This window comes from Arachis hypogaea, chromosome 1 (genome assembly GCF_003086295.3).
Source record: "Arachis hypogaea cultivar Tifrunner chromosome 1, arahy.Tifrunner.gnm2.J5K5, whole genome shotgun sequence".
NCBI classification, from domain to species: Eukaryota; Viridiplantae; Streptophyta; class Magnoliopsida; order Fabales; family Fabaceae; genus Arachis; species Arachis hypogaea.
This window is the reverse complement of record NC_092036.1, coordinates 112,262,269-112,283,525: the sequence shown is the minus strand read 5'-3', so window position 1 is coordinate 112,283,525 and position 21,257 is coordinate 112,262,269. Positions and strand designations below refer to the sequence as shown.

Genomic DNA, 21,257 nt, shown 5'->3' with positions numbered 1-21,257 from the left:
AATTGCATGTGCTAAATAAACAAACTAACAAAAAAGTCAATTTTTACAACAAAAGAATGGCAAAACCTATAGCAGCGATCACAATAACTTCCATTACTTTCTAAAAAAGTTGAAATAGGTATATTATTAATTTCAAAACTTAGACAATTTTGAGTACCAATTTAATTCTCACAGAATAGCATCCAAAAACCACTGAAATCCTAGAGAGATAATAATATTACACCAAACTTAAATTACTCACTTGAAACAAAACTATAATAAATTCAATAACCTAAAACCTTGACAATTACACAATTTAATATCACATGAAAATAAAATAGGTAAGTCAAATTTTACGAAATAACAAACACAACAAAACAAAAATTGCAAAATCTTAACCTTATTATGCATCAAAATGGCACCACCAGGCTCTAACTGATCCTTATTCACCTTTCGCATGGCACCTCCAACCCTACTAACAATCAATCCAAATAAAAATTAATAAATAATTAATTAAAATTCAGAGTTGAAAATAAAATCAAAGTTACCGGTAGACAACAAATAATAAATTTCTAGTGTAAACAAATTAACATAATGAAGACACTACTATCAACATTCTTACTACAGATATTAAAATTTTCACAGAAAATATAAATATAACAAAATCAGAGGATCAAAACAATTAGATAATGATGAGTGAATAGTTCAACCAAGGTCATCATATCCAAGTAAACTAATACTAATTACAGGGATAAAAATTGGGGGGAGGGGGAGAGACAGAGAAGTGTAGGATTAGAATTTAATAAATGCCAACAATGTCAAAAAAAAAAAAAGAAAAAAAAGACATATCTAGATGAAAGAAGAAGGATAGCATCACAGCTGACGGAGGCAAGTGACGGTGGTGACGAACGACAGAGGCAGTAACTCACAGGGGAGAAACAAGCTCCTTAGACACAAGTTCTAGGTGAACGCTCCTCGACGGCAACGATAGCTGGAGTCGAGGGAAGCGGTCAAGGACGGCAAAACGACAGCGAATGGGGGCGATGGGGCTGACGGCAAGAGAGAAAGAGAAAGGAGGAGAGAAATGAGGTTGATGATGTTGCAGAAATAGATGGGAAGGGTTTGCAAATTCAAATTTAGCGTCAATTTTACCGGTGGATTTACCATCGGAAAAATCTATCTACCAATAATACACCACCTGTGACCAAAATGACGTGTTTCATTCAATTACTTTACTGTCGGATTTTTTCGCTCCTAAATTTGATGGTAATGATCGCAACAATTTTTCTTTTTTTCCTCCAATTATCATCGGCAAATTTATTGTCAGAAAACCAAATCTGACAGTAACTTTTTTACCCGACGAATTTGTAGCCAAATCCGCCGGTAAATCTGTTGGTAAATCCGTCAATAACCTGCAACGCTAAATCTGATGGTATTCAACATTTTTCTTATAGTGGTTCCTTTGTTTTGCGTTCAAAATCATTCCTAACATTAAATTATTTTTTAAAATTATCCTTTGGACCAAAATATCCTTCTTAACAAAAATTATAATTACAAAATCAATCATTACAAAATTTAAAATATAATCTCATTTCTTAGTGTTCCCAATTTTTCCAATTTTCTCATTTTTCTTCTTCACCCACTGCTATTGCTAGCACTGTTTTTCCAATAATTCTCTCAACCATCATCTTTACTTCATCTTAGTGCATATACTGCCGCTACCATCACACATCCATTGTTATCCTTATCAACATCAAAATCAAAACCATCTCTCTCTCTCTCTCTCTCTCAAAATAAATTAAATGTTGTTGTTATTGATGTTGAGGTGAAACTTGACGGATTTTTTGTTCAACGATGTGTTTTGGTAACAACAATGATAATGACAAATAAGAAACGACAAAGGTCATCCCTTTTTCCTCTTTCAATCTCTCTGCTCGTGTCCTCCTCTCCCTTTTTTCTTCTCTTTCGGTCGACCAAAAAGGCAACGATGACGCGCGGCATCCTCCCTTACCGACGTCATCGCCACCTTCCTCTTCTCCTGTATTTCTCCCTTTGATTATGGCTTTGATGTTTCTCTTTTCTCTCTCTTTCTCTCTTCCTCTCTTATCTTGGTCTCTCTCTCCATTGCTCTCTTGCTCGACGGTAAGCACAGCAGAGGGAGCAATAGTGAAGTGGCAGTGCTTGACAATTTAAGACACTTGCATCTTTTTTTTCTCTTTATCTTCTTTTACGTGTGTTTATCTCTATTTTTTTATTTTATAATTTTTTTAGAGTAATTTTATTCAGAAATTTAAAATTTTAGATAAAAAATAATTTTAAAATAAAATTCAATGTTAAAGACAATTTTAAATAAAAAAATTAAAATAATTTTGATATTCAACCAAAATTTTAGATACTAAAATCGTATTTAACTCTTATTATTATTAGTGCTTGATGACTTTATCTACTTTGAATTATTCTTGCCTTTGTGCTATTATATGTTTCAACAACTTGAGAAAAATGACAAGCCCTCATATCAAACAAGGGGAAGTAGACATAAACAAGTACATGAAAAATTTTAGTAGTTTGTGAGTGTGAGCATGAGAAGGACCCCATTATTGTGCTATGTTGAGAATCCCATCATCTCCATCGACAGCCATGTACCAACTTCAATATATTTAGAGAGAGGTGACCTTTCCTTTTCTCATGCGCAAATAATGAAATAAACCTTCACATATAGGAGGGGGCCACATTTGGTTTTGTTTTTTTAATGCATTGGTGTATATGTGACATGTTTAGTTTCAGAAATATCTGTATACCTTTTTAAGCATAACTGAAGTGTATGTAGTTTTAAAATATTCATAGTTTATTTTTATTTATTGTAACAACTTTCTTGGCATTTAATAAAATTTAAGAGTATCAATACTTTAGTGTCCAAGTTACTCAAATTTTAATTTTTTTAATCATATTTAAAACCATGTGATAATTGTAACTAGACATACAAAAGATATTTATTAGTCTTATAAATTAAATTCAAAATTCAATCCCATCTATACAATTTATTAAAAACAATATATCTAACTTAATCAACTAATTTAAATCGGTTTAGTTACGTATAACTTTAAAATTACATATTCAAATAATGAAAATAACCATTAATATAATTATCAGGTTAGACTATATATACTACAATTTTTGGATGCGGTCTTTTTTTCAAATTTTGTATTAATGCAAAGTACTTATGTATGGAACTATCATTTTTCTTAATCAATTTGAATTAGTGGAGTATTCGGCTCTTAATCAACCAACTACCATGGCTTCATTTCCTTTCATTGTCCAATAAGACATAACATACAATGAATCAGCACATACATATTTTTTCAGGGTCTTGGACCACACTACACACTCCACAGAGTCCCACCAAATCAAAGAACTTAGTGGAACCTAATACTCTATATATCTCACTTGTCCTTTTCTCTTATATACCATATAATATATATAATATAATAAAAATTGCACACTCCTACTACTACTGCTAGTGTCATTAACAAGTAGTGTCATTTGACTCATTTTGCTTATAAACACTGGTTCCTTTCTCCACATCCCTACCCACTCACTATTTTTATTCTTTTTCCCCTCAGGCCCTCACACACTTTTTGATACACTAATTAACACCCATAGCCAACTTGGAGTTTTTTGTTTCTACATGTTCTATTCTATTTCAATGATCTATTCAAATTCCATCACTTGAAGTAACAAAAGCATTGATCAAAGTTTCAAACTTTAACTTCATCAAGCCAAGATAGAGAAACCCTTTTCTTATTTTTCTTTCTTTCTTTCACACACATAAACACAAGCACCTATAATATGATGATGATGCCTTTCAAGATGAGTGAGATGATGGCAACAATGGGTTCAACCTTAGCAAGCTTCATGTTTGTTTGGGCAATCATACGCCAGTATTGTCCATATGAAGTTAGAAGGTTCTTTGAGAAATACACAGAGAGAATTATGGGCTATTTCTACCCTTATATAAGAATCTCCTTCCATGAATTCTTGGGTGATAGGCTCAAGAGAAGTGAGGCTTATGCTGCTGTTGAGGCATACCTCAGTGCCAACACATCAAAGAGTGCAAAGAGACTCAAAGCTGAGATGGGAAAAGATAGCACCAACTTGGTTCTCACCATGGACGAGTATTGCAATTCTTACTTTCTTTTTGCCCAAGAATGCGTATCAAAGGTCCTCTTTGGTTTGTATTTTTATTCTGAGTGTTTCTTGTTTTCATTTATTCTTAAAATATTGAAAATCTTTTGTGAAAGAATGAACGAAAACAGGAAATTTTAGCAAATGAAAAAGCAAACCAAATAGACCTTCAAATTTCTTGAATTTGTGACTAGCTTTTTGTTTCCTATAAAATTGTATCATTGAATATTAGGTATGAGAGAGTCACTGATGATTATGAGGGTGCAAAAGTTTGGTGGTTATCTAGCAAGGTTGCGTCACCACCAAGGTCCATGTCATACTACCCTGAACAAGAGAAGAGGTTCTACAAGCTCAGCTTCCACATGAAGTATAGGGACTTGATCACAAGTTCGTATTTGGAACACGTTATGAGGGAAGGGAAGGAGATTCGGCTGAGGAATCGGCAGAGGAAGTTGTACACAAATAGCCCTGGATACAAGTGGCCAAGTTACAAGCAAACAATGTGGAGCCACATTGTGTTTGAGCACCCTGCAACCTTTGAGACAATGGCTATGGATTGTGAGAAGAAGAAGGAGATCATTGAGGATCTGGTTACTTTTAGCAAGAGCAAAGATTTTTATGCAAGGATTGGGAAAGCTTGGAAGAGGGGTTACCTCCTTTATGGCCCTCCTGGTACTGGAAAATCCACAATGATTGCAGCAATGGCGAATTTGTTAGGATATGATGTGTATGACTTGGAGCTTACAGCAGTTAAGGACAACACTGAGCTGAGGAAGCTCTTGATTGAGACGACGAGTAAGTCTATAATTGTTATTGAGGACATTGATTGCTCGCTTGATCTTACAGGGCAGAGGAAGAAGAAAGGTGGCGACAAGTTGTCGGATGATGAGAGTGAGAAGGTGAGTTTAGAACTTAGGAAAGAAGGGAAGGAAGATGGAGGTTGTGGCAGCAGCAAGGTGACGCTTTCGGGGCTATTGAATTTCATTGATGGGATATGGTCTGCTTGTGGTGGGGAGAGGTTGATTGTGTTCACTACTAACTATGTGGAGAAGCTTGACCCGGCGCTGATTCGAAGGGGCAGGATGGACAAGCACATAGAGTTGTCCCATTGCAGCTTTGATGGATTCAAAGTGCTTGCCAAGAATTACTTGAAGCTCGAAACTCATCCCATGTTCGACACCATTCGGAAGCTGATTGGGGAGGTCAAGATCACTCCAGCCGATGTTGCTGAGAACCTTATGCCTAAGTCTCCACTGGATGATGCAGACAAGTGTCTTTCTTGCTTGATTGAATCACTTGAGGAAGCTGCTGCTGCTATGAAAGCTGAGGAACTGAGGCAGAGCTGCGCGAAAAAGGAAGATGAGGAACTGAAGCATGCCAATGATCACATTAAGGAAGATGAGGGACTAAAGCACACAAATCACACTAAGGAAAATGGTGAGGTATGGGAGGACTTAGAACCTGCTCAAGCAAAAAACCAAAGCCTATAGCCTTTTATTGTGCCTTTTGTTAGAAGAATTCTTAAGAGCGAAACATGAGAAACATTATTTCTCATCATTGTAGGTAGTAAGTATCATATATTCATATGTCTACATCCCATGAAACCAAAATGTAGATTAAATATACTATAGTGGTCTCGGGTCTGGTTTGATTTGGTTCATCTTGTAATTTGGCTTCTGAGATCTTTGATATCCAACTAAACCTCCGAATTTTAAAATTAACTAGAACCAACGGTAAATTAATGATAGTATATAATAAATATTAAAAAAGGTTATGTTTTGTAGAATTAAATTAAATATGTGTACACTAAAGTTAAATTTGAAAGGTGTTTTGTTTAAAATAATTTGTAGTACAAAAGATTTAGATGTTGGAGTTATACAAAGTGACATTTTTATTTGGTAGTTTAATTTTTGGATTTGTTTTAGTTGATGGATTTAGTCTTCTTATATAGCGCTCGTCCTCCTTTTCCTTTATTGGTTATTGTTAAAATTGTTGCTTTCTTCTTTCTGTCGAGATTCTTGTGAAGACATGTTCTTTATGAATTGTTGAGTTGTATGCACTTTTTATTATGTCGTTTGTTCCATCTTTGCATGTATGTTTTTCTTTCAATGATGTGTCTTGAATTTGTATGGTTTTCTTTCTTCTTAATCTCTTAATGTAGTTTTTCAATGACATTTACAACAAAAAAAACAAAATGTGTAGATTTTTTTTGAATAATTTATTTTTTATAAGAATAATTAAAATAGTATAAAATAAAATTACCTGTTAGTATTTTTCTTTAACCCACTCTGTCACACAATGTCTCAAGTGATGCAAATTCAAAATAGTCTTGGAAAATGTTCAAAATTAGATCTTTAATTTTTTTCACAACAATTGTGAGTAAAAAATTTGTTTTCATTATACCTTTAATTAGCTTATACAAATCATTTGTATATTCTATTTTTAATTTTTTTTATAGTATAGACTTTTCCTTCCCTACAGTGTTAATAAATCATAATTCATAATTAGTTAAAAAAGAATAATAAATAGCATATTAAAAGAAGTATAATTTTAACGATATAAAAATACAATTATATATAAAGTATTATAAAATAATATAAAAAGTATAAAAAGCAAAGATAATTAAAGTATTTTTTTCGTAAATTCAATTTAAAAATATAATAAATATGTTTGTTTTGTACATTTTCATCTAATATAATCATTTCTAAGCAAAGAGACTCTTCTTCATTTGTGCGTGTTAATGTTTCCCATAGATGAATCACGCAAACTTTGATAAACTAATTGTCTTTTTGTTTGGTGATATTGTCCAAAAAATGATGCTCTATTGAGTGAGTTTGAGATGTTGTGTAGTTCGGAAATAAATTTTTTGTGCTAAATTTGATGTCATTTGAAAGAATAGTGATAAGAAACTTATATAAGTAGTTCAAATAGTATAGAATTTGAATATTTGTAACGTAAAATTTATTATGATTAATAATATTATTATTACATTTGTAATATGAATGTTTATTATATTTAAGGAGTTATTTATAGAAATTAATAAATTAATTATTGAAATTATAAATTTATTGTATTGTTTATAACGGTGAGATATAATAAATATATGGATATAGATTCAATGTCTTTGTAGGTTACAAATTTGATTACAAATTTTTGTATATATATATATATATATATATATATATATATATATATATTGCTGATTTGGAAATAATAGTTGATTTGACAAAAACTGAGTGATTGATTCTAATATTTTGTCAAGTAAGCGATGTTGCTGACATGGCATTAATAGAAAGAAAAAGATGTTTTAAAAGTAATGTGGGTAAACTTATGTATCTACTTTTATATATTAAGAATAGATTTTGAACAATAATAAAATTATTGTTAATAATGTGCTGTAAAAGGTGCTCAAAAAATTATTGCAACTTGTATGTATGTATGTATGTATGCTGTGAACTTTATCATCAATGGCCATATGAACTTGCAAGGTCATTGTCTTTGTTAATTTCTCTCTGGTTAAAACAACTAACTTAACTAATAAGACAATTCAGCACATTAATAAACAGTCTTGGAAACATTGGCAGTCTTGATAAAATAATTATTATTTGTCTTCTGTCAGTTCCGTTATTATTAAAATACCACTTTTATCAATATGAAAAGCCAAATTTTCTAATGCTAATCACTACCGAAGTCAACAGAGAAAAAAAAGAGTAAATAGAAAACTGCAGTGCTCATTAATCTGAAAGCCGCATCTTTTTAAAGTTACAGTACCTGTTAAGTTATTGTACATCAATTGGATGGGTCAAACAAACCCCGCCAACATTTCCTCCTCCATTTTCGTAGACCCTTTGAATGTAGAAACACTAAAAAAATGACTACCTAACCTACATAACTCAGCATTATGCTGCTTCTGGCAGCATCAGAGGTTTGCTTAGATAATGCCATAGGGAAGATCATGATCATAACTAACACTGAGCTTACAACAAAAATTTATAATTCTATTATCATACACGTCGGCTTCCGCGGTATAAAATTACAATCCCTACTCCCTTCTACTCAAGCAGAAGGGCAAGCTTCAGTGGTCATTCATTGTCTTCATCTTTCATTATTGTATTTGGACCATCATCGAAACCCGAGCTAGGGGCGAGCTCGTTCAAATCAAGGAAATGGTGCTTTCCGATGCTCTCAACTTCCTCCTGACCAGGACTACTTGACTTTTCGGGAGGTGCATTTTGTTCATTCTCTTCAACTATGGGGTAAGTAGCAGGCTGCTCTTCTACTTTCATTTCCTGGTCTTCATCATCATTCCGGTCGGAATCTTCACTTTCCATCATATATTCCCCATTCTCACTGGGATCTGAGTGATCAGCTGATGTATTAGACTTTTCAGGTTTAATAAACTCTTGTTCTGATTCAGACGCCTCGTATTGTCGGTAATTTACACGGTTTCGGGTTGACCTCTTACTGCGCCTTAGACCTGATTGAAAATCATTGACAGGCCTGCGTTTAGAATCCCTCGTAGTACGGCCTCGCAATGCCTTGAACTTGCGGGGTTTGTCACTGTCCTCACTGATACTCAAGGAATCTTCATCGTCATCATCATCTTCTTCTTCTTCCTCTTCCTCTTCCTCTTCTTCCTCTTCGACATTATCTTCATCCCACTGATATTCTTCATCTCCTTCGGAGCTACTAGAATGCTTCCTTCTCTGCTTACGCTTCTTGAGATACTCTTCATCATATACAGCTTCTCCAACAATATCATCATCGCTGTCAAAGTCAGCATCATTATCTGATACAGGATCAAGGAACTCTTTATCTGAATACCGCTTCGGTCTCTGTCTTCGACGATTTCTGATTTTAAAATGAAATGGTTAATGAATATTAGATAGGAGAGATCAAAACACAACAAATTCGAGACAGGAGGACAAAAAGTTACACACGTTCGATCAAGTGGATCCGTTATATGGTCTTCCTCATCATCATCAGAGTAAGGTGATTTTGGAGATGACCAACCAAAATTCAGATTTTGAGGGGAATGTGAAGGACCACTCCATTTACCATTACTAAAAGCTTCCGGTTTTGCTACCAACTCTCTCTTGGGCATGGATTCTGGGGATGGTTGTTTCCGTCTGATAAAAGAAGAAACAGAAATATATAACTACAAATTCTAAGTGAATAAGTATGACTAGCCTGTCTACCCACAGAAAAATATGCACATACTTGGTTTCTTTGATTGCCTCATTTATGGACTTATCATAATCATCTGCAAGGGCAGTATTACAAAAGTCAGAATAAAATCAGCACATAGAAAATACTAAAGTAGATCAGGTACAGGGGACAAATCGATTAAAGACATTAGGAGTGGTTAATGGTGGAGGATTTGAGGATACTGCAGGTCATAGATTCAAATCACCATGGCGTCATTGTAAAAATAAAAAACAATAGAAAGGAAAGAATTTGGTCAGACCAATAATGAAAACAGACAGAACACAAATGAGGTTACACCTTGCATAAATATGTAACATTAAATTTATTAACTTCCAAAATGCTTAAATTTCTACAATTGGTCACCATTAGGATCAATGCAACCATTGTAACTTTTGTTTATTGGGTCTTAAACCAAAATTGTTAAAACAAGAAAAGGTGCACCAGTACAAAGTATGACACTAGTGCAGTGGTATAGTGTTAGCATCATGAGGGGAGAAGATTCCATGATAAATAAGAAAAAATAATCAAATGTAGCACATTTATTCAGACCAGAGACTAACTGGATGATAAAAAAACAAACAGTCACTAGAGAGGTCTAACATCCTAGTACTAGAAGCTCTTGTCCCTCTAGTGAAGTACAATAATACTAAGACATTCTCCACACCATAATCATGATGTAGATATGATCCAATGTCAAAGCAAAATTTGCCAAACCACAGAAGGTACATTAGGTGCAAGAACATTGACAAAAACCATACTTCTCAAAAGAGGAGTGAACTGTGAAGTCCAATATACTTGAAAATGTAACACCAGCAAAAGAACATAAAACAAAAAGGCCAACCCCAGCTGTAGAATCAAAATGCTAATCTCTCTATAATGTAGATATCAAATACCAATACTGAGAAAATGAAGACTCAAGTTATAGTGAAAAATTCTTGCTCTTACCGAAAGTGTAGGTAACAGGCTTCCTATAACGCAGTGAACGTCCGGTAGCAAGACCATCAGCAATCATGTAATTATCAAGAAGAAGGGCCTCTCTCTGTTGCTTTTTCAGCAACTTTTCCTTTCTCTGTGCCAACATTCAAATCAATTTTGTAAGTCGAAAAACACTCAGATTCTTCAGGACCATAAATCAAGATACTTAGTAGAGAGGGGATATCAAATAAAAGTACTTAGGTTGTCCCTACATTCTTAAATTTGTCAACTACATAAAAGAGTACCTTATGGACTTTCTCAATTTCAGGAAGCATGTCTATCTTTAGCTTTTTCCCCACAGAGATCTCTGTCCTGTTTTTACTTGAGAAAAGCTTCTCCTGTGGAAACAGATGAATGAAGTGATATGCAGCTTGATGTGAAGGTCACAAATTACACAATTCATAATAAACTAATAAGGGGATGGGCTACTTTCTTTGTTCCCTCCCCCTCCCTGACTTCAGAAAATGAATAACATAAGAATGGATCAATCAGCTGGACGTATGAACTATCAGCTTTGTTAAAATCTTATGGATAACATAATATTGATTATTTTATGTATTTTATTATTTTTTAAGTTTTTTCTTTAAAAACAAATTATGGATTTGTTCCATAAAGTTTAAAGCACCCTTTATGGAACAAAACCGCTTTATTATTTTTCTTGTTTCCTTACTTCTGTCTCACTGTTGATGTCATTATATATAACAAAAGAAAGCTTTCAATGTATAATATTAACTAAGAAGCAGTTCCAACAGGAATTTCTATAGCTGGGTAACTCATGTTCAATTTTTATCTGTTTGGGAGAACCTCACAACATACTATTGATCATATCTTCAATGTTATTGATTGTTGATTTATCATCTAATGATAAATTTATAACACTAACGTTCCAATTCAAAGCAAACCACCCAACAATTATAAAATGTCAACTGCTCAGTGCTATGCAGTAACCAAACAAAGATCAACCAGTTTTAGTAACTTACAGAAACATCTTGAAATTCATCAAAATTGGTAGCTACAGATTCCCACTGGTATGATGTATTAGAAAGAACCAGTGAACCTCTTGGTTTCCCTTTCTTCATTTGAATCACTTCAGTTTTTCTTGTTTCTCGATACAGCCTGTGACCAACAACTGGGTCATCTTCATACCTGCACTAACCAAATTTCAAATGAATAAAAACACAAACAGATGTCCAAAAAGTTTTAAAAATAACATCTGAATTGGGCTCGTATAAGTGAAACCAAAAGTATATTACCAATAAGAAATTCCATGTGAATCACCTCCAATTCGCTCTTTACGAAATGTTGAAAGTTTAACACCATGTTTGAGGGAGTTGTCAATATAATTCCGGATATCTTCTTGCTGCGGAATATTACTCAAATTTGGTCAATAAAGCACTTGTAAATTAGAAAATGGGATAATCAGAGAAAGATATCCATTGCCTATGCTGAGACATCACTGTGCCATTCAAAGTTCACCCATTTAATTTAATATATGATGTTGTAATTAATATGAGTATTACCTCAACACGAATGTCACATAATGCTTTTAAGATCACAAGACGAACCCCTGGATCAAGCGATTTATATACTTCAATTTCCGTCCTGTCATATTAGCATAAAATCTGAGACTTGGTATATACATATATTAACATTCTCCTATTTAAATGTTGCAATAATACTAACCCATGTGACGCAACAATTGGAAGATCCCCATCAGCAACCTGCAATTGAATTCCATCCACTTATCAGCTCTTGATACTAAAAAAAAAACAAAAACAAAAAAAAAAACACACAATACTCAATTAAATAACAGCCTGTTAAGTTGAAGTATTTCATTACCCAATGCCACCAATCTCTCAATTTTCTGCATAATACAGTTATCCAAGTATCACGTGTGAGTGCCATGCGTATAATAGGAGGGATTGCCTGTCAAAAGATTCAATAAGTGTTGTTATTAGACCAGAAGCAGTTGTGCAAATAAACAATACAATAAAACTACTATGTTCTTAAGGAATAAACCAGAGATCGCTGCACTAGCACTATGGCTAAAACCATAACTTCAAATACCTCTCACAAAATCTGGAACTGTACGCTCTCTTGCAATAAACAGCCCTAACATTCTCTCTTTTTCTCTATGTAATACTCACCACTGAGTATCCTCTTTTGACAGAATAATGCAACAATAATGTTGTTATAATCAAGACAACTTTTATTGGCCCCGATATCTATCTGCCCACCCATGTAGTACAGATTCAGAATGTATGGTTGATGTTATGAGTAGCATCTTTTTATAAACATAAGTTAAAGTAGCATCTTTGTTATTGATCAGCCCACTTTGATCCATAACTCAATCGATCAAGGATCCATAGAGTATCTTGCATCAGGTATTTCAGTAAAGAACTAAACCTCAAACATAAATTCTTGCGTTACTGACAATATTTAAATCTTCCAGTGAATTATAGTTCAAGTCAGAAACCTTTCAATACGAATTAAATATAACAAAATTCTTGCAACAAAATATAATTCTGCTATGTTGACCCATATCTGTTTCCCATGAAGCTATCTTATACAAAGTGCCTGTCAATGTATACATTTGTATCTTGCAATCCTAATTTTGACTGAGGATCTATTTGAATCCAGAACATTAGGAAAATGTCTAAGACAAGGATAAAATGAAGAACTACATTAAAGAACCCCGGCTCTCTACTTACCAACCTTGGCCAAACATGCTATTCAGTCATAAAAACTATGTCTGTGTGGGAATATATTATTTTCCAAGTTCAATGATGAGTCATCAGTTTGCAATGGAAACTCAAGCAAAACAAATTTTCAGTTTCTGATTAATTCCACCATCTTTCAGCCACAGCAACCTCCTATGAGCTATGAGTATATAGTCCCCAAACTACAACTTCATAAATCTAAAGTCTCACTAATAAGTCAGCATCCTACAAAAACCAGCAGAGAACTAAAACTTGAAACTCATGAAGCAAAGCTATGAAAGTAAAAGCTTTGCAGGATTTGCAAACTTCACTCACTATGGAAACAAAGTAGAACTTTAATTTAAGTTCTAATAAGTAAACGTCACAGTAACAAGTACTAAAACAAAGAACCACAAAGACAAAGGACATACTACATTCAATGATAAAATGCCATAAACTGAAGAAGAAGCATAAAACAAAGGCACCAACCTTAAGCAAAGGCATATGTATATCACTCAAAGTGTCATTGGGAGTAAGAAGTGCAGTCTCGAACTCTTCAGCAGAAAATTCAAGTGAGATATTCAAAAGTGGCCTAAACAGCTGCAAATAAACACAAAAAACAAGCATTTTCAGAAATACTAGGAAATGCATAAGAATTAAGCACTCCCCCAGTAATGAAAAACGCAATCCAAGACGAAAAATATCACAGCTTTGGAGCTAACATGCAAAAAATTGAGCACCGAAGCCAACTCCCACATGCACCGGAGGTTCCACCGCGGCATCCTCGAAGGCGACAGCGGCGGTTCCACGAGCTGCGTCACGATCTTCGCGCATTGCTGCTGCTGTGGCGACAGCGGCGGCGACTCCTCATCTTCTTCTTCCTCCTCCTCCTCCTCCGCCCGCCGGCGCTCTTTCTTCCCGGACTTCGGCTTCCGCCGATGGATCGACGGTGAAGGCTCCGCGGCGAAGAGACCTGAGAGGCGAGAAGCGGCGCGGAGGACGCACGCGCGAGAGGGGCGGTTGCTCCTTGTGGTTTGCGGAGGAGGAGGATCGGGAGCGGCGGCGGTGGCGTGATCGTCGCCGGCGATGTGGTTTAGGGAATTGCGTTCCGGCGACGACGAGGATCGGCGTTGGACGGTTGCCGGAGGAGGGGGAGATCCCTGGAACATGGTGGTGACAGAGAGATCGGAGAGTTTAGGGTTTAGGGGAAGTTACGGTGGATTACATGTAGAGGATCATGGGTTAGAGAGAGAAAATCAAACAAAGATAAGAGATTTAGAACGAGAAACAATGAATGAAGAGAAAAAAGGAAGGGAAAAAAAAGGTTTTTTTCCTTTAAGTTAAGTTGGGGAAGGACCAATGGGTCCAAACCCTCAAATCCAAATACCCCTTATGAGGTTTCTGTGTTTTTGTGACTTTGCAAATAGAATAGCTCTGAAGTCTGAACTGAAGTGTGTGTAACAAAGTGAAGAGAGAGAAAGAGATGTGTTTGTGGTGAAGAAGGGAGCAAGAGTGAGAAACACAACACCTGAATTTGGTTTGGTTTGTTGTTGGATTTTATTTTCACTTTAGGTCAATTTGTAAAATTAAGGTGTTAAACTTGTTAATTTGAGCTTATATTTTATTCTATTCGTTCCGTTACCTTGTATCTTTGTAGCTCCTACAAATACACAGGTCAAATTTCTAAGTCTACAAATCACAGGAAAAATCTGGTTTGGCAATAAAAGAGGTAGCTAGGGTTAAACTTGAATAGTCTGTGTCTTTTCTCTTCTCCTGACACATTTACCTTCAATTTGAGGTTTTGTCATTTGGGTAAAATCAAAATCTATAAATTTGATCGTTGCTGGTTATTACCAATTAGTAGTAAGAATTTCACAGCAGAGTTGAGACATTGATAGAGTATTGATTTTCTTTTTTTGACAAGATTGTTCCCCTTTTTCATTAATGCTAAAAGACTTGGCAAATCCATTGATAAAATAAAAATGAGACAACTGCTGATGTCGAGAGCTTATTAGTTAATATGTATTGAATATTGAAAAATGTAAGGGAATTTAAGACTTCAATAATAGCAGATAACGGATTACCGAACAAGAGTACTATGTTTTTTTCTTCCGTGCATGTCGGACCAAATCACCAAAACTACTCATCTCACACAACTAGATTCGCTTGTTTTCTAACTTCATGTTGAGAATGGAAACACATTAATAGCAAAAATAAGAACTTAACAAGTGAGGTTGAATAAGTTATACTTACTTTAGGATTTTTTTTTTTTGGTGACTACTTTAGGATTTAATTACTCTTTTCTTTATACTTTATTATTTATAATTTTAGAATTTAATTTTGATGCACCAATTATAATTGTTAGTGTAAAGCAGTATTAATGTTACGTTCTTATTTGATTTTCAAAGGGAGAAATCACTTCTGTTCACATTACCATGAACACATAACATTACATCAAGTGAATATGCTTTCTATGTTTCTTCATGCCCAAGAAACAGGATCACACTACACAAAACATATCAAAAGCAACAAGAAAAATGAAATCTGCAGAAACTGGTATATAGAGAAGTTACGGCATGCATGAGATGGAGAAGTAGAAGGAGAAGGAGCCTCTGTTGTTGCCTTTTCCTGAGAGCAAGTGTAGCTGCAGCGACTCGGACGAACAACTCTGTAGACGCCTTTGCTTGTAAGGATATACACGTCTTTGTTGTTGTCCTCTCCAAATGAGTAGATGTAGCCTATCGCTGGGAGGGAGGTTCCAGGCTCAGGATCACATTTGATAGGAGAATCATGTGAACAGCTGAAGGGGATTCTGCTTTTGCTGAAGTTTCCACTGTTTACAGGATCTTCTGTTGCTTCCCACACTGCAACTGAATATAGATCAGCATACAGGTACCTGAAATTCAGATTTTAGTGAGAAACTGCGCAGATAATATTACAAAGACCGATATTATTCCAATCAAAAAAATACTCAATTTGGTCTCTGGAGTTACACTCAAGCCAATTTAGTCCTTAAAGTTTCAATTGTCTCGATTTACTTCTTAAACTTTTTAAATTTTAATCACGTTAGTTCCTGTAGTGGTTTCTTTCACAGAATCAATTGAAAAGTTTAGAGACTAAATTGAACCAATTGAAACTTCAAGAATTAAATTGAGGTTCGAGTGTAACTTCAGGGACCAAACTGAGTATTTTCTCTATTTCAAACTTTAGGGTTACAAATTTATATTCTAGATGTGGTCTAATTTGTTAATATAGAAATTAGTTTGGATGATATTATTAATTAATAAATAACTATCATTTTGTTAATTATATCGGAAGTTAATAGTTAAATTATTTATTTCTTATTCGATGGAGAGAATGTATATAAGATAAAATATTTGGATCTCCAATTTAGACTATCATATAACATTCTGATTCCATCTCGAATGATGATTGACGAATTAGAAGTTCCCAAATTAGATCGAGAACAAAAATAAGGGTAGACAAAAGTGTACAATTTCTTTTTTTAACTCGATATTACTAGAAAGGCAATTATATACCTAACACTCAATCATGCTAAATTATGTGTAATTATTATCAGTTGAAGGGCATCAATGCATATAATAGAAGCTTGTGAATACCTTCCATACATGCAAGGATCAGTGTTAGATCGATACATATAACCCCCAATGATGCATGCTGACCCTTCATTCTTGTTAACCTCCGAATGGTTGTATCCAAGTATTGGCATAATTGGATTTATGGAGTCTTTGGAGGTATTTCCTCCAGGTGATTCGTTAGGGGTGAATGGATAGGGACCCTCATAAACACGCCAGCCATAGTTTCCACCTTTTGTGATGAGATCCACTTCCTCATAAAGATCCTGCAAATATCACTGATGTAATTCACAACATTCCTCTTTACTCAGGTTGTTATTGTGATTATCTTTCAATTTTTATACAAGTACAGAGTCATCAAAGACAATAGACTTGTGCTTTCTTGAATGCTCTTTTTCTTAGTGCACGCATCAATAATACCTAGAAATTCTGTATGGAATTTAATAAATGTAAACTAGACATGTAAACTTGACTAAAGAAAGAGAAAACCACACTTTAAAAATTAGTTGTCAGAGGAAAGAACTACTCTCCTTAAAGACAACATCATGTATTCCATAATACGCAAAGTGAGACTTTGGGCACCCTATAATACCCAAGTCCCTAACAATACACCGTCCCTGGAGAGCCGACGTCCACAATGACTTCCCTTTATCAACACTGACCCAGCGATAGCCACTTCACTACCAGCTATGATATTCATCTTAGTCGCCCAGCTACCAAGGCTTGGATACCATTATTAAGTATCTAAGCAAAGTAGAAAACCACCCCTTAAAAGCTAGCTATTAGGGAAAAAGAATCCCTCTCCTTATATACAATATCAAGCATCCCATATTACCGGATTTGAGACTTTGGGCACCCCATAATACCCAAGTCCCTAGCATCCTTCTAAGGTGAAGAATTCATATACCTGTCCAGCATCTCCACAGAAAAAGTAGGAAGGTCTTTCTGAATCAAAACTGCATCGCCATGGAGTTTTTAATCCCAAGGCCCATATTTCAGCCTGTGAACCATTGTCTTGGCTGAATGGATTGTCCTTAGGAATGGAATAGCTACCCCAAAGACCTTGTTTGCTAATTTCTGCTGCACCTGAAAGATAACAATAGATGCTTATCAAGAGTGGGGAAAAAAACAAAAATTTTTTATGCACTGAGATTGTATGACTTGAGTAGCGAGTGCTCAAGTCGAACACTTTAGCTAACAACAATCATGACAATACAAGATTGAAATGTCTGTATAAAACTTTTTACAATATCAAGACATATAATTTAACACCTGTATATGGTTAACTAGGGACGGATTACTTAGTTCTGCTACAAGTTTCCTTACAAACCAATGCATTACATTAGGATATCAATTGAGTTAACACTCACTTGGGATGTTGTCTATATCAAGCCTCATAATCTTTCCAAGCAATGATTTCTTGTTTTGAGCAAAGTTGTATGGATCACCAGTGCCTGAACCATCTCCCATCATGAAGTACAAGTACCCATCATCAGGTCCAAAGAGAATCTGACCTCCATTCTCAGTATTAGAAGGCAACCCCATGGTAAATATCCTTCTCACCTCTGTTGGTTTAGCACTTACAGCCTGAAAATTCAATAACATCTTAGTACTTTAATGTAGTCCTATTAATCATGACATTGCATTAAATGAATAATTCTTGGAAGCTCATGGAGGAAATGACCACTAAAACTCTTATCTGTTATGACATTTTCTTATTAATTATCGGCACATTACATAATACGCTGCATAAACACCTAAGAATTTCTCAAATTAAACTCATTATAGAAACTACTTTTGTGTGTGTAGAGATCAGTACCGATGAAGGCTGAGACGCGGTACCATTAGCAGTATATTCAGCAACAACAGCTTGATATTGGCAGGGTTGTACACCACTACTACCTGTGCCTATCTTTGAAGGATCACAATTAACATTTGAGTTACAAGAACATATTCCATTACAACCAGACCACTTATCTTTGTCACAGGTGAATGAGGCGAAGAACCGGCCATTTTCTGCGAATTTCGGATGGAATGCCATTCCCATCATTCCAAGTTTAGCATCACTATAAACCATATCAGTTAGATCAACAAAGGGACTTGACTCATCAAGCTGCAATTGTCCTCCTGATCCATCAGCAGGAATAGTTGCTAACCAAACTTGTCCCTTCTGATTCGAGAAGAATGCACGGTTCGTGCCATCTGGATGAGCAACCATGTTGAGATAGGATCCATTGCCAATTTTTTCCAGGCACAAGCCATGTGGAGGATTAATAGGAGCTTCTGAGTCAGTGTTCTTTAATGCAACAGGTTCTCCTTCAAAGCATACAGATTCACTAGTGGAGGATCCACCAAATGCAGTACAAAAATCTGTTTTCGACTGCCATTGATCTGTGAGTTTGCTTGGATTGCTTTTAGATGGTGTTCTCCCTGCTTGGCCTTGTAATGAAGGCGAAAATGGCGAGTTCTTTATTGACACAGATTGACATGATTCCCAGACTTGAGAGCAGAAGTCTTCCACTGCTACTGCCTTTGACTGGGAGGAATTGGATGCAATGGTGGAATTGCAGAGCAAGGGAACTGACCGGGGCGTCGATTGAACTGTAAACAGCTCGGCCGAATACGGATCACACCTCTAGAAAAAATAAATCAAGTTACAATGAAAGGAACTGCATAGAGACAAGTTATGAGTTTACAGGACAAATAACTTCTTCTAACATTGAAAATTATGCAAATAATCCACAAAGGAATAGTTTGTTCCTAGACTTTTGAAAACTGTGCTTCATCTATGTTGAGGAATTGAGTGAGGCTTGAGACTCAAAACTTTCAAATACGAACATGTGAGTATATGACTAGACAAATATTTAATTATTTTATGGCATAAAGTATGGAATAAAATTGGTCACTATTACTGGTTAGTCAACAAATTACTTGCAATATGCAGATTTTTCAAGCAATCACATTTTCAAGATTCATAAAGAGATAACATTATTATCTTAAATCTTAATGGCATAACTCAACCAAGTGTAACCCATTAACTAAGGGGAAAAGATTTTGTTACTTCTTCACTTTTCTGGTTCCTTTTTCATAGACACCTCAACTTTACCGCACAATTGTTGGTGTTGGGAAGAACAGAACCTTACCGCACAAAGTATCGATTTCAGAGCTGAGGCACAGGTAGTATCAGAGATGTTCATAAGCTGGAATTGTTTCTGAATTTGTGCATCTTCTGTGGAGTTGCAGCAAGTGCTTCCATTGTAAGGACAAAATTCAAGTGTGCTATTGAGGATGAAAGGTGCACCTACACCAAACAAAAACAATATTAAGAAAAACAAAAGCATGTGCATAAGAAAAAATGGCAAAAGAAGAAAGGACGAACATACTTGAGTCAACGCATAAAGGAAGTGAAGTTGATGAATCCAAAAACAGTAAGAAGCAACAAAAGATAAAGTTGATGGAAATTAGAACACCCTTCATGATACCAAATCAGTTGGAACTGAAAGCTAAAACTACAAGATCGAAGAATATCAAATCTAATTCAACTTTAACATTGTTTAACTCTAAGGAGCATTAGTAGTAGGAGTGGTAGGGTTGAAAACATTATTCTACCCAAAAAAGAAAATAAAAATAAAACAGCTTTCTGAAAGTGTTGAATTTTCTTCCTTCTGCTCTCTGTGTGTCTGTCTCTTTCTTTGGACTTTGAAATCTTCTTCTAAATCAGTCACTTTATCTCTTCTTCTTTTGTTTTGTTCAAGCATCAACTTTCACAGTCACATGAAAGCTACTTGAAAAAAGACGGTCAAAAAACACTCGCCTCAATTTTCAGAGTTAGTTGTTGCGTTCATTTATTTTAGGCTTGTAGGCTATGGCTTCATAATTCATATTCATCATAAATAAAATCATCAAATTATAATCATGACAGTTGAAGATGATGATGATAAAGGCATCAAGTTGGAGATGTCTATGGGCAGCAGTTGACTTTTTTATCTGCCTCAATGAAAATAAAGCCAGCATCTAGAAAACAATTTGGGGGTGCTTGTCCATCTTGGTTGTTGCTTGGTTCATTGTGGGGTATATATATTTAAGCTTAATTGGCGGTCAACTTATTTTGGTCAATATCAATTAATTTTTTAAATTTTTTTTTGTTTTTAAATTCTATATCTTTTAAAACTAGGATTAAAAAATAATTTTATAATAACAATTTACTAGTATTAACTAATTAAGAGTTAATTTTTTATATTTATTTGATACTATTTTACTTTTAGACACTAAAAAAAGAGATCATTTATCAACTCAATTAAGGATAACCCAATAGAAAAGCATGTTGTACATTTTGTTAGGTAATTTGTTGGATATATAGTTTTATTGTACCATTTGAATTTTACCAAATTAATTTAATTTTTTATGAATGTCGATTTAATTTAATTTCTTATAAATGTTCGAATCAAAGATAAGTTTTAAAGTGGTCTCTAAAGTTGCACTCAAGTCTTATAGTAGTTCCTGAACTTAAAAGTTATCTATATTCGTTCATAAAGTTGCACTTCGAGACTCAGATTTGTCATTTCGACACATTCTGTCCACCTGGCACCGCCGAAAAGCTGATCTGGACTCCTCTGTG

At 34.9% G+C, this 21,257-nt stretch overlaps 3 protein-coding genes across 3 annotated transcripts; 1 reads left to right on the top strand and 2 right to left on the bottom strand.

Moving 5' to 3' along the window:
* Positions 1–3,491: 3,491 nt before the first annotated feature.
* On the top strand, positions 3,492–5,878 carry LOC112710705 (AAA-ATPase ASD, mitochondrial). Its single transcript, XM_025763081.3, has 2 exons — positions 3,492–4,151; positions 4,394–5,878. The coding sequence occupies exons 1-2, from the start codon at positions 3,826–3,828 to the stop codon at positions 5,649–5,651; spliced, it is 1,584 nt and encodes a 527-aa protein (XP_025618866.1). The 5' UTR covers positions 3,492–3,825; the 3' UTR covers positions 5,652–5,878.
* Positions 5,879–7,872: 1,994 nt separating this feature from the next.
* LOC112710701 (DDT domain-containing protein DDR4) lies at positions 7,873–14,741 on the bottom strand. Its single transcript, XM_025763068.3, has 12 exons — positions 13,766–14,741; positions 13,533–13,643; positions 12,184–12,270; positions 12,028–12,065; positions 11,865–11,946; positions 11,598–11,704; positions 11,325–11,490; positions 10,590–10,682; positions 10,315–10,438; positions 9,382–9,424; positions 9,102–9,290; positions 7,873–9,012 (listed from the first exon to the last, which is right to left on the bottom strand). Exons 1-12 carry the CDS (start codon positions 14,210–14,212, stop codon positions 8,244–8,246), a joined length of 2,256 nt encoding a protein of 751 aa, XP_025618853.1. The 5' UTR covers positions 14,213–14,741; the 3' UTR covers positions 7,873–8,243.
* A 660-nt stretch (positions 14,742–15,401) lies between these two features.
* On the bottom strand, positions 15,402–20,693 carry LOC112710690 (HIPL1 protein). The gene is made up of 7 exons (XM_025763048.2): positions 20,023–20,693; positions 19,783–19,940; positions 18,459–19,274; positions 18,010–18,226; positions 17,547–17,725; positions 16,664–16,905; positions 15,402–15,939 (listed from the first exon to the last, which is right to left on the bottom strand). Exons 1-7 carry the CDS (start codon positions 20,114–20,116, stop codon positions 15,549–15,551), a joined length of 2,097 nt encoding a protein of 698 aa, XP_025618833.1. The 5' UTR covers positions 20,117–20,693; the 3' UTR covers positions 15,402–15,548.
* Positions 20,694–21,257: the final 564 nt, after the last annotated feature.

What these genes read in the sequence shown, in the direction of transcription:
- LOC112710705 (XM_025763081.3), top strand. Translation starts at nt 3,826, where the DNA reads ATGATGATGATGCCTTTCAAGATGAGTGAGATGATGGCAACAATGGGT. An exon ending in TTGGTTCTCACCATGGACGA is followed by an intron (nt 4,152 to 4,393) that starts GTATTGCAATTC and finishes ATTGAATATTAG; the next exon opens with GTATGAGAGAGTCACTGATG.
- LOC112710701 (XM_025763068.3), bottom strand. Translation starts at nt 14,212, where the DNA reads ATGTTCCAGGGATCTCCCCCTCCTCCGGCAACCGTCCAACGCCGATCC. An exon ending in TACATATGCCTTTGCTTAAG is followed by an intron (nt 12,271 to 13,532) that starts GTTGGTGCCTTT and finishes ATCTTTTGACAG; the next exon opens with GCAATCCCTCCTATTATACG. An exon ending in TCACATGGAATTTCTTATTG is followed by an intron (nt 11,491 to 11,597) that starts GTAATATACTTT and finishes TGGTTAGTGCAG; the next exon opens with GTATGAAGATGACCCAGTTG.
- LOC112710690 (XM_025763048.2), bottom strand. Translation starts at nt 20,116, where the DNA reads ATGAAGGGTGTTCTAATTTCCATCAACTTTATCTTTTGTTGCTTCTTA. An exon ending in TGATATAGACAACATCCCAA is followed by an intron (nt 17,726 to 18,009) that starts GTGAGTGTTAAC and finishes GTTATCTTTCAG; the next exon opens with GTGCAGCAGAAATTAGCAAA. An exon ending in TCTGTGGAGATGCTGGACAG is followed by an intron (nt 16,906 to 17,546) that starts GTATATGAATTC and finishes TGATATTTGCAG; the next exon opens with GATCTTTATGAGGAAGTGGA.